At 39.9% G+C, this 13,977-nt stretch overlaps 1 protein-coding gene across 1 annotated transcript in view; it reads right to left on the reverse strand.

The window, feature by feature from the left end:
- TECRL (trans-2,3-enoyl-CoA reductase like) overlaps positions 1-13,977 on the reverse strand; it is a 57,701-nt gene that overhangs the window by 9,320 nt on the left and 34,404 nt on the right. Inside the window, exon 10 of the mRNA XM_032238099.1 lies at positions 9,916-10,001. Within this exon, the coding sequence (XP_032093990.1) occupies positions 9,916-10,001 (86 nt within the window). The remainder of the gene's footprint in view (positions 1-9,915; positions 10,002-13,977) is intronic.

The raw sequence follows: 13,977 nt of genomic DNA on the forward strand, positions 1-13,977 counted from the left end.
CTGGCTAAGTGCTTGTCTATGATCCCCCAAAGTTTCTTTATTTTCATCGGCATCATGGAATACATCTTTGGCTTGGATAATTTAGTCCCTCGCAAGATTTCATAGCACAATCTGTGGGGCGGTGAGAGAATGTCTGATTCCCATTCATTGGGAATGGAGCAGCTTTAACTTCTTGCTTCCTTTAAGGTATTCATTGACTCCAGTTTCAGTTTCCTAACTGGTGGTTCAGTGTTTTTGCTGGCTCCTGCTGGCTAGCCACTTTCTTCCTCATTTGCCACTTGTTGCTGTCTCAATCTACTGATGGATTCCATTTCTTTAAGCAAGCTAGTCCTAAGACCATGATCTCATCATTCCAGGAGCCACAATAAAATGAATATGTGAGTCCCAGCCCTGAGGCTCACTGGCTCCATTAGACAAGTTGCTGGTGCCCCTCCTATAAATGAGCCAGCTAACTGGAGCATCATATGGGCTGCTTTAACTTCCTCAGCCTCAATCTTAGCTTCTTCACTGTCTGAAGGCTAATTAGGCACTGAGTAAACCTCGAGTCTAACAAGGCCATGAGAGCCCCCTTTAGAAGGGCACAAAAATCTCCACCTGTGCCATCATAGGGGTGATGGTGCCACTTACCATCGGATCATCTTCCTGTTACTTTCATAGAAAACAAAACTGGGTTTTCCATGTATTGGAGTTCCCTTCCCTTCTCTGCATTGGGGAGAAACCACCATGCCCTGTTGAGCTGCCTGCATTTTCTCCTTCGGCTTCAGGGGTGGTTTTTTTCAGCTTCAGTTGGGGTTTGTTGTGCAGATGCTGAAAGTGGTGCAATGCAATCGACTGCCCAGTGGCCTTCCTTCCCACATCAGAAACATGGTCCCAGAATCCAGAGGGACTTCTCCCCTTTGGTAGGGGATCCACCTTCTCTCTCTCCAAGGAGTACTGGGCATCTCTCGAGCATTCAGTGAGTCTTGTTCTCATGTGCAATGTGCTCCCAGTACTCCATCAGGTCAAGGTCCACATTTGTGACTAACTGGTACCACGCTGAAAGGTCACGAGGCACACCCCTGGGCAGGCAGTTATGATACAGCTCCTTGTTCAACCCTCCTCCCCAGAATTGGTAGATCAGCATACATTCAGCCAATCTCTCAGGTGAGCTGCCAGACTATGAAAATCTTAGATGTATTCTGTCCTGGGCCACTTGCTTTGTTGCAGGGAGAGGATGTCGGTTTCGGCACACTGGGCTGCTATGGGGTCTTCAAATCTGCCTCACAACATCTACATGAAAGTATCCCGGTCTTGCAGCTTTGGAGCCTTGTCACGGAGCCATCAACTATCCCACTGCATCCCTGTCCAGGTATGATGTAATGGCATTGACCTAGGCATGCTCATCTGAGTTCATTGCTTCATGGTGCTCTATGTAGTTCCAGACTTGGGTCAGGAAGTAAGCCAAATTGTTGGGTCACCCATTGAATTGGACTGGTAAGGGATGTGGTTGTTGGTATTCTCGCACTAGGATGCATCCGGGTAACAACCCCATTGTAGCCAGGGGATATGGATATACTAGCTGCTGCTGGGGCTGTGTTTTCCAGTGCCTGCTCCCTCGATGTGTCTGCAACTGGAATGGGAGGCATTTTCCCTTGGTGGGGACTCTCACTGACCTTGGTGAGATAGTCACCATCAGCTGCAGGAGGGAAGGTCAGGCAATCGTTTCATGGCCCCTGACTCCTGTGACCATGCTTTCATTGAGATGGCTTCCCAGATGTTCTCCCTCAGCTGCTCAGTCAATTGGCTGCAGCTGAGGCTGAGAATTTCCACTTGCTTGGGTCATCCTGCTCAGCTGCTCACCTAGTCTTCAACTTGTTTCCTGGGTCACCATGACTCCAGAAGAGATAGGCTGATCCTCTGCTTCTGCCCCCAACCAACAGGCCCCTGGTGCCCAAATACGGTCCTTCCATTGTTCTTTCCCTTTTAGCATGGGCTGTTGCTCTGGCTTCCCTGACTTCATACCCCCTTCTTTTCCTTTGTCAGTTGCCAACATCTTGAAACTGCCAATCTCCTGATGGGGTCCAGGTAGGCTGCTACCAAGGGACCTGGTTTAAAGTTAATTGTCCAATTGGCAAATCCAGAAAAAGAAACTCCTAGGACATTATTTTACCAAGAGTATAAATTTTACTGAATAAATCCACATTGGCACAGAAGAAACAAAACTAACTCTGAACTTCCCATGCAAACGCACACATAGTTCATTTCTCCTTTCCCCATGGGCTACCCACAGTCATTACATCCAAAAATCACTTTTGTTCCTTTTGCTTTGGGAACCAGCGGATTGCACTGTAACATCTGCTCTGGGTGTCCTTGAGGGGGGAGCGATGTATCATGGGAATTGATGATGCTTGGATGCCATTCTCCCCACCCAAATTCCACTCCACACAAACACTCTCTATTCCTTGTCAAGCTGCTTGCAAAGTGGAAAACAACTGAAAGTTTGAGTTGGTCTTGACAGATGAAAAGGAATCAGCCATAAAGGATTCAAATTATTATATTCAAATGCTCAATATGAACTGGAAATACTAGTAAATGATAGCAAGTATGATATAGTCATCATTATCAAAATTTAGTAGGATGAAATGGATGACTGGAATATACTGATGGAAGGATACAAACTGTTAAAAAGAAATAGACCTAACAAAAGGAGGTGGAGTTGCATTATATGTAAGAGATCACTACATCTGTACAGAGATGTATAAAACCCAAAATGAAAGCCTCCTAGAATGAATATGGGTCAATATATAAAGTAAAATAAATAACATTGCCATAGGTGTATACTACATGCCATCCAACCAAGCAGAAGAAATAGATGAACTGTTTGCTAACCAGTTAACATACGTATCTAGGAAACACACCACTGTAGTAATGGGGGACTTTAACTACCTAATATCAACTGGGAAACAAATTCTACATAAAGTGGGAGATCAAACCAATTCCTGACTAATCTAGGTTACAACTTTGTCATGTGAAAGTTAAAGGAGGGAATTGGACAGACAATTTTATTGGAATTAATACTTACTAATAGAGAAAAAATGATAGAGAGGATTGAAGTTGATGAAACTTTGGGTGAGAGTGACCCTGTCATACTGAAATTCAATATAATGCAAATACAAATAATAGACATAAACAAACCAGTGCTTCTGCCTTTAAAAGAGCTGATTTTAACAAATTTACAGAGTGTTTGTGAAAGATTCAATGGATTAAAATCTTAAAGGGGAAAACAATTCAAGAAGCTTGGGAAACTCTGAAAAATAGGATTATAAAAGCCCACTCCAGCTCAAAGCAACTGGAAAAGAAAAACAAGCATGATTATACAAAGAGCTTTCTCATAAACTGAAAGACAAAAAGGACAGTATAAAATACAGAAAGAAGGACATATTACTAAGGCCAACAAATAGCCTGAACTTGCAAAGATGAAGTCAGGAGAGATAAGACTTTACAAACGATAATAAAAAAAGTTTATTTCAACATATAAAAAGAAAAAGAAAAAAAATTCAAGGAAATGATTGATCCACTAATGAGAGAAGATGACAAGAAGAAACAGGCAGTAGCAAGAAAGCAGAGCTGTTTAATTCATTCTTGGCATCTGTCTTGGTTCAAAAAGATAATATAGCTCAACTTACCAAGAACATATCCATAAAAGACAGGCTAAGAATACAAATGAAAATGTTAGAAAAGGGTAAGAAAACACCTATCCACTATAGATTACTTCAAATTGCCAGGACCTGATGGATTACATGCCAGAGTTATGAATGAGCTGGCAGATGCGATCTTAGAACCATTGAATCAGAGGGCTGGAAAAGAGCTGATGTGGTTCCCATCTTCAAAAAAAAAGGGAGGGAAGAAACTTATCCAAGAAACTACACCTGAGAAGATCCTGAAAAATATAATCAAGCAATAGATCTGAGAAAACATAGAAGCAAGCAAAGTTATAACCAGAAACCAACACAGGTTTGTCAAAAACAAATCATGCCAAACAAATTTTACTTAATTCTTTGACAAAGTAAATCAGTGAAATGCAGTGGACATAGTTTATTTGGATTTCAATAAGGCATTTGACAAAGTACACCACAACCTGCTTCTTGGTTAGTATCACCACCATATGGATTTGTAATTGTAATTGGCCGACAAACCACAGTCAACATGTAGTCCTTAATGAAATTCAATGAAGAGAAAAGTAAGGTTTATACCTGGGGGGTGGGGTGGGGATCAAATGCACAGGTATAGAGTAGGTGGCTCAATAGTAAGAACTGCAGTCCTAGTGGGCAATCACTTAAATATGAGCCAGTAGCATGCAGTAGCAGCCAAAAAAGCCAATGCAATCCTAGGTTGCATTAACAGAGGGATAGAATCAAGATCACATGATTTATTAGTAATTTATAGAGTAATTTATAAAGCATTAGTAAGATTATACTTAGAATACTAAATGCATTTTTGGTCATCACATTGTAATAAAGGATGTTGAGACTCTGGAAAGAGTGCAAAAAGAGCAACCAAGTTTATTAGGGGGCTGGAGGCTAAAACATAAAGAACAGTTGCGGGAATTGGATATGTTCAATCTAGTGAAAAGAAAGACTAGAGATGGCATCATAGTAGTTCCAATATTTGAGGGACTGTCACAAAGAAGAGAGTGTCAACATATTTTCCAAAGCACTAGAAGGGCAAGAGAAGAAACAATGGATGGAAACTAATTAAGGAGAGAGGCAACCTAGAACTAAGGAGAAATTTTCTAATAGTGAGAACAATTAGCCAGTGGAACAGCTTGCCTTCAGAGGTTGTGGGCACTCCATCACTGGAGCTTTTAAGAAGATATGGAAGATACTTTTCTAGAATGGTGGCCTATTGTTATTCTGACTTCATCCCTAGCACCCCCACTGCCATTCAAAAAGACTATCTCACATCATTCCCCAAGACTGACATACCTTGGGGAATGGTGCAATTGCCCTCATGACCCAGATCTCCTTAAGATCTGTCACATTTTTCATGTTTATATTAAGGCAATGTTCTTCTTGTATTGACAGATCCCTTTGGCATAGCAGAAGCTGCCCTGGGTAACCCAAGGCATTTGTTTTTGAAAGAACTTCAGAAAGTGCTCTTCTGTGACTTTTGCAGCCTCCAAAAATTGTGTGAATGATTGCCTGATTATCAGAGGCTGCAGAGTATGCAAGAGCATAGCCCTCTAGTGTGACTTCCAGAGATTGTGCAAGATAATACCACATTCTTGTGAAACCTCAGCAGCCTCTGATAATCAAGCAAGAGTGGAGCATGTTTTTGAGAACAAGTGTTGTCAGGTGTTGATGAATGCTGGCAGGCCACCCAAATGTCATGGTGTGTAGTCTTTGACATGTGTGAATAATCTAATGAGTAGAAGGCAAAAAGATCAAAGGCAGCACAAATGAGATCACTATAAGACTCATTGTAAAAGGAGCAATTCCTGAAAGGAAGACCGGAAGTCGACCAGTAGTTCTCCAGCTAGACAGACGAGGGGGTGTGAGCTCTGAAGAGTCTCACATGAACTCTATTGGACAAACCAATTTTGAGATTCTTTTTGGATCAGAACCCCTGTGGTGCTGGTGGGGGTTGAAGAAGGAGAAGCGTCTCATCAGACTCAGAGAGAGTGCAACAGGTCCCTCATAGGTCAGAGACTTGTTCTCTGAATCGGAGTTGGGGCGGCATCATGGCAACATGGCTGACTTCAGGCCAAAGCAACTGAACAGTAGTGTGCAGGAGACAAGATGAAAGCCTGGTAAGAAGATCTAATTAACCCACAGTCATAAATCAGAATTTGGAAAAGGCAAAGAACCTTGGGAGTATAAATAAATAATATTAATGGACAGATCCAGATTGTTATTTAAAAGCAATTAAGGGTAATCTAAGACAAGATATGGAAAAATGGAGAGGCAACATGAAATATACTTTATTTAATATATATTTTTTATTTTTTTATTTTCAAAACAGATACAACACAAAGAATTCTCCTTCTTTACATACTGTAGAAAGTGTACCAGTTGGTTACAAAAAACTTTTGTGCATCTCTTCCACAGTCATCAATCATAATTCATATTAACTCAAGTATTTTAACTCAGATATATTTATACATATTACTATCATCATACCTCCATTTTCATTTGACTATAATTGTTTAAACGTCCTTCATCATAAAATATATCAAGATTTAAAACATAACCACATACTGGCATTTCATTTGCTATTTCTAATATCCTCCAATAACACTGAATCCTTATGGCCTATTCTGGCTAAACATCCATAATATTTAGTAACAAAAATTTCTAATCCTCATAAGTACCATTCAATATTCATATCCAATTATTACTTATCATAGCAATACATATGTATACATTATTATCATTATCAATTATTTATTTAACTATATCTATTGTCACTAAATTTCACTAAATTTAACTAGTTTTAGATTATACCCTTTCATCTATCAACCTGTATCTTTCCAGTAGCAAAACAATCTCATGTCTTCTTCCATTTGTGGTACCAGTCCTCTAATCATCTCCTTAATCAAATTTGTGTGGACTCCTCTTTGCAACTCATTGCTTATTAAGTCTCTCATGTAATTTCGATGCCCTTCTTCTGTTTGCTTAATCAGTTTATCGTTAATTGTCAGTGGTGTTTTCAATGATGTTGCTAACAAAATTTCTCTCTTTAAATCCATAAATTCTTTTATTTTTTCTTCTTCTGTATCTTGCCATCTGGGGTAGAGTTCCCCTCCTTTTAATTCCTCTTTCCATATTCCACTCTTTCCATTTCTAGACACAAACCAATCACCATAGATATCAGCGGATTTAATTTCTTTGTAGTCATTTTTCTCTTTGGTTTTTAGGACTCTAACCTCCACTTTTTCCACTTGATAAACATCTCCAATTTCTTCATCATATTCTACTGTTAGATGCTCTAGATTTTCCAACTTCTTCTCTGTCCTTTCAAATATGTTTGATAATTTCTGAATTTCTAACAATATCTTTTGCAAACTTAAAGTTTCTTTCTGCTGTTGAGATTGTGCCATTATCTCCAGCTGACAAACACTGCTGCTCTGGCTTGGAAGGTTTTTACAAAATTAAGTATAAATTCACAAGGTCTTATTTTCACTTTTCTCTGGTTAAAGATATACTTCAAAGGAACATCTGTATGCTTTTCTTCTTATTACTCTCTATAGACAAAACAATGAGATCTTGAAGTGCCAAGCCAGAATAATCAGTGAGGAAAGTAAAAGTGTTTTGTTTCTAATTCACAAATCTCCAGCCTCTGAGTAGCACTGTCATCTTAACTTCTGTTGTTACAATTTTCTTTGTTGCTTTTTGTATCTTTTTTATTCCAAGTTTTTAAAAAAAGTTAAATTCTTGAATGAAATAGAGAAGAAAAAGGGAAAACACACAAACAGTAAAGAGGAAGGAGAATTTTATCCATAGGTTGTAAAAAATAATAATGAAAAAAGAAGAAGAAAACTTAATCCATTCATTTTAAAAGGCTTGCATAAATTCCATCCATGAAAATAACATTTAAAAAGTAAGATAATCCACTGTCCAAAACCATTCAAAGCTTAAATCCACCGCTTATTTCTTCTTTTCTCAAATTTAAATTAACTTTAAGTTTTTTATAGGCAGTCTCTTTTAAAATGGTAAAAATTCTTCAACAGCTGGAAACACTTTCTCTTTCCATATCCTTCCATTTCGGAGCCACCCCGACTTCATCAGCCTGGTGGGTGGACTTTTTGTTGCCAGCTTGAAGAACTTCTCTTGGATCGATCAGGGACTTTGTTATGCCCCTGAGATCAGCAAGACATATTCTTCCTGTTCACTGTCACTGTGGGATGGTTTAAGTCTGATTGGATCACCCAGCGGCAAAAGTATTGGCTGCGGTCTCGGAGCATCGAGACCGCACATCCGTATCGTCACGACATTGGCTCTTCCTCAACATGAAATATACTTACAATGGGAAATTATTGAGATAATAAAGACAGAATGACAAATTTGCAGCGTGTAAGGATGCATAATTATATAATGATGAGAATAGCTGGGAATTGTAACCAGGTCTACATCTCAGCCAAAAACAGGCGGGGGGGGGGGGTGGTTAAAATACAACTACTATATATGTATACTTTTTTTCTATTTTAAAAAAGAAGGAAGAAGATATATGTTAAAATTAAATATGTATATTGAAAAGGAATGATAAATACCCTCAACATAAAATGGAGCTCACTCAGAGCCTGAAATACACCAAGTAAATGAGATGAAGAGGGTGAAGTAGAGGAGAGAGGTAAGGGAGAAGGAGAGAGGAGGAGAGGGAAGGATGATAGAGGGAAGAAAAGAGGTAGTGATGAGGAGGAGAGAGGGGGAAGAAAATGATGGATAAGGTACAAATATAGTGTATGGAGAGCAGAAGAGTCAATAATTGTTTTTGGGGAGTTGATGGTAAGATGAATTGATGTAAACATTTAATAATATAATACGATGTTGGTTATGTAATAGTATACATGTGGTTATATGTTATAAAAAGGAAAAAATAAAAAAAACTTTATTTAAAAAATAGATAAGACTCATTGTTAATGGAGCAATTCCAGAAAGTTGAAGGAGCAGAGAATGTGAAAAGAATTATCAGTCATTTGAAAAACATGACTGGCATATATATATATTTTAATAGAAATTTTTTTTATTTTTTGTTACATAGACAACATAATCACATAACAATAGAAAAAGAAAGACAGAGGGAAAAAAAAAGAAAAACAAAGCCCATCATCCCATACAGTATGTCATTTAATTACAGGTGTTTTAACCTTTATCATTCTTATGCATTCATTGTTTCATTTAATAAATTATAATTTAGTATCGTTTCTTATTCCCCTGCCTGTGGCAATCCATCCCTACTACATTTCCCATACACACACCCCATATCTCTCTGTTATATATTTGATAGACATAGGATAGCCTAGGCCTAGGATTTTTTTTTAAAAAAAGGAAAAAACACACAAAAAGAAAAAGAGGAAAAAAAACCATCATCACATGCAGCATGTTGTTTGGTTACAAGTGTTTTAACATCTACATCTTCAAATAATATTTACCATCTCAAATGTTTCATCTAGTATAACTAAAAGCTTCATTTTCATTCTAGAATATATATTCAGTTAACATTAGCATTATTTTTCCCCAGAAAGTATACTTATATTCATTATTCTCCTTGCATTTCATACCTTCAAACAGAGATCTTATTCCTTCATTTTTCAACAAGACGTTGCTGCCTATATATACCAGTTTTCATTTGTTCCCTTATTAAAATTGCTTATCAGCAGCGAAATATCATTATAATAAGTTCTTAACATTATACATTATATCACTAGACCTTATATTAATTCTTCTTTGTATCATTGTTAGATTATTTCACAGCATAATTATATCATCATTCACTTTCTTCAATTAAAGCATAAGTATATCATTTTTCATTTCCAAGATTTTTTTAACATGACTGGCATATTGATGGGAAGTAGGTTGACTGGGTAATCAAGACATGAACATTATTACTATGGAATAGTGGTGGGTTTCCATTTTTTTTACTACTGGTTCGCTCGTGCACAACCACGGTTCAGTAGAGGCTCCTGCCACCGCCACTACCGGTTCGCCTGATCCAGGCCGAACCGGGAGCAACCCACCTCTGCTATGGAATCATTGGTGCTCTCTGAATTTAGTTATTTTCTTTATCAAAATAGATAACATCATCAGTAGCAATATTCTCTTCCATTATTACTGTAAGCACTTTTGACTACTGTTAGCACTTTTTCATTAAGTATTGGCCATTTTAACAATCAATTGTTTTGAGGGCGGGAGGGAAGAAGGAAGGAAGGAAGGATACCTCATAAGTGTAATTTGGGCAGGAAACAAGTGTAAAAATCCACGTGAAAGGATTGAGTGTTGGACTTGGAAAAGATACTTTATTTCCTGTTGGAAAAAGGAAAAAAGAAAATATTTAGTTCAGGAATTAGAAAATATTTATTTATTTCATTCTATGTCTATTTATTTTCATTTACAGAAAAAATATTTTTATTATAAGTTTATTTTGTATTCAGGTATTTATGTTATAAATGTAATTCAATTTCAACTGTTATTTAACTATTGTGATTTCCCACAGCTTGGTTGAGATTCTCAACCATTCAAAAGATTATCCTCTATTTTATAAGTTTATAGAGGATTCCAGGAAAGAAACTATATTCATTCAACAGTTTAGCACTGTCAGGGTGGAATGTCCATTATGAATGTGTACTTATTTAAAGTAGCAATATTACCATAAGATGATAAGAAAAAAAATCTCCTGCACATAGACTGGAATACAGGTATAGAATATGTGGCACCTTGCTCAACAATAGTAACTGTGAGAGGGATCTAGATGCCCTAGTGGACCACCAGTTAAGTATGAGCCAGCGTTAAGAGTCTTATAGTATGAATGTATTTATGGTGTAGTAACAGAATAACAGAGTGGGAAGAGATCTTGGATGCCTTCTGGTCCAACCCTCCTGCTCAAGCAGGACACCCCTATACCATTTGAGACAAGTGGCTGTCCAGTTTCTTCTTAAAAACCTCCAATGATGGAGTACCCACAACTTCTGAAGAAAAAGCCATTTCATTGGTTAATTGTTCTCAACTGTTGGGAAATTTGTCCTTAGTTCTAGGTTGTTTCTCTCCTTGATTAGTTTCCATACATTGTTTCTTGTCTTGCCTTCTGGTGCTTTGACCTTCTCTTTCTTGCAACAATCCCTCAAATGTTGGAACACTGCTATCATGTCATTCCTAGTCCTTCTTTTTACAGGACTAGACATATCCAATTCCTGAAACCACCTGCACCAAGGAATACACCAGGGCACTTAGGGCAGTGAAAAGATCTCACATAGCCACCTTGGTTGCGTCCGCTGAGTCCCGCCCAGCCGCCCTGTTTAAGATAACCCGCTCCCTATTAAATAAAAGGGAAGCGGGGAAACCCTTGCAGGGCAGAGCTGAGGATTATGCCCAATTCTTAGCGGACAAAATTGCTCGGTTTCGGTCGGACTTGGACTCCATCCCCGCAGCTCCAGCCGAGGCACAAGAGGATTGGGTAGAACATCTCTGGGTTGAGTTTCAGGATGTTACCCCCGGGGATGTGGACAAGGCCATGAGGGCTGTAAGTGCCTCCACCTGCGTACTGGACCCGTGTCCCTCATGGCTGGTTACTAACAGCAGTGAGGTGACACGAGGCTGGATCCAGGCGGTTGTGACCGCCTCTCTCCGGGAGGGGAACTTCCCCACCGCACTGAAAGCGGCGGTGGTGAGACCCCTCTTAAAGAAGCCATCTTTGGATCCAGCTGTTCTTAATAACTATCGCCCGGTCTCCAACCTTCCCTTCCTTGGGAAGGTTGTTGAGAAGGTGGTGGCCTTTCAGCTCCAACGGTCCATGCCTCCATCCTGGTCCTCCTTGACCTCTCAGCGGCTTTCAATACCATCGACCATGGTATCCTTCTGCGACGACTGCGGGAGGTGGGAGTGGGAGGCACCGTGTTGCGGTGGTTCTCCTCCTACCTCTCGGACAGGTCGCAGTCGGTGTTAGTGGGGGGGCAGAGATCGTCCCCTAGGCCCCTAACATATGGGGTGCCTCAGGGCTTGGTCTTATCCCCCCTACTATTCAACATCTACATGAAACCGCTGGGAGAGATCATCCGCAGGCACGGGATCAGATACCATCAATATGCGGACAATACCCAGTTGTATCTGTCCGCCCCGTGCCAACTCAATGAAGCGGCAGACGTGATGAACCGAGGCCTTGAGGCCGTTATGGACTGGATGAGGGTTAACAAGCTTGTGCTCAACCCAGAAAAGACCGAGTGGCTGTTGTGTTTCCCTCCCAAAGATTCGACCAATATTCCATCACTCAGGCTGGGGGGTCAAATTTTATACCCCTCAGAGAGGGTTCGCAACTTGGGAGTCCTCCTGGATCCACAGCTATCGTTTGACCACCACCTGACGGCTGTGACCAGGGGGGCATTCACCCAGGTTCGCCTGGTGCGCCAGTTGCGACCCTACCTGAATCGGGAGGCACTCACAACAGTCACTCGGGCCCTTGTGACCTCTAGGCTGGAATACTGCAATGTGCTCTACATGGGGCTGCCCTTGAAGAGCATCCGGCGACTTCAGCTAGTACAGAACGCGGCCGCGCGAGTGATTGTGGGTGCACCTCGGTTCACCCACATAACACCTATCCTCCGCGAGCTGCGCTGGCTACCTGTCGATCTCCGGATGCGCTTCAAGGTGCTATTAGTCACTCATAAAGCCCTGCATGGTAGTGGATCTGGATACTTGAGAGACCGCCTCCTGCCAATTACCTCCCTGCGACCAATTAGATCTCACAGATTGGGCCTCCTCCGTATTCCATCGGCCAGCCAGTGCCGGCTGGCAACTACAAGGAGGAGGGCCTTCTCAGTAGTAGCCCCGACCCTTTGGAACGAACTCCCCGTGGAGATTCGTACCCTCACCACCGTTCAGGCCTTCCGCACAGCCCTTAAGAACTGGCTAGCCCGTCAGGCCTGGGGACAAGGATAGTTGCCCCTCCCGAATGATGAATGTATGTTGCTTATTACTTTTATTATATGTGTCTATGTCACTGTTTGTACTTCCCCTCCCTGATTTTATGTGAGCCGCCCTGAGTCCCCTCAGGGAAAAGGGCGGCCTACAAATGTTAATAAACATTATAAACATTAAACATTATATTTCCATATTATATAACTAATATATATATATATATATATATATATATATATATATATATATATATATATATATATATATATATATATATATATGTATACCCACACACACATTTCTAAATTTATATGTATACAAAGAGTATTTAAATGTAAATAGTATATATGGTATAGTATTTATAGTAAAATATAATTGCGGATTTCCCAAATGTTGTGTTCTTTTTTTTTTTAGTATATTTTATTTTCATTTTCATACGCTCACATGTATACACCATACAGTATTAAACAATAATTGCATCAATTCCTCTTGTCGACAACGCGCCAGAAAATAAAAGCCCATTATATCTCTTCCATTCTCCATACACCTCTTTCTTCCACCACCCTCCAACTTTCTATCTTCCCTCCATCATCCCCCTCTACCCTACTTCCCCTCGCCCTCTACCACTCCTCTCTCCAGATCCACTCCCCCCAGATCCACTCCCCCCTTCCTTTTCACCTTCCCCCCCATCCTCTCTCCCATCCCTCTCTACCCATCTTTCTTCTTTCCTACTCCTCCTCCCCTCGGTGTATTTCCACTATATGTTAATGTATTTGGCTTATCCTATTTTTAAAGAAAAATTAGAGAAAAACAGTATACATGTGAAGTCACATTGCATTGAGATCTAACACATCGTGTCTAGCCTAATATATATCCCTCCCTCCCTCCCCCTCCCCCTCCCCCCGACTTCCCAGAACCCGTACACGGTATAGATTTTTAACAAACATAGTCTAAAATCTATTGAGAAAAAAGAAATAAAGAAATAAATAACATCTCTACATTGATCTTAGCTTCTTCTTGCTAAGCTAACTTTAAACAATTTAAATCATTCCTGATCTTAAGCATAGGCTAACTGGAATTTCTTGGTCCCGTATTTATTTTGTATATAGTCAATCCATTTTTTCCAGTCTTGTTTATATCTCTCATTTGAGTGATCTTTAAGATATGCCGATATTTTAGCCATCTCAGCTAAATTTGTAACTTTCAATGTCCATTCTTGAGTTGTAGGCAGGTCTTCCTTCTTCCAGTATTGTGCCACCAACAGTCTTGCTGCCGTTATTAAGTGCAGGATCAAGTTAATCTCTACCGCTGTAAAGTCAGTACTTATAACTAGCAAAAATAACTGAGGGGTCAAACGTTGTGTTCTTTAAAT

Source organism: Thamnophis elegans, chromosome Z, assembly GCF_009769535.1.
Source record: "Thamnophis elegans isolate rThaEle1 chromosome Z, rThaEle1.pri, whole genome shotgun sequence".
Lineage (NCBI taxonomy): Eukaryota > Metazoa > Chordata > Lepidosauria > Squamata > Colubridae > Thamnophis > Thamnophis elegans.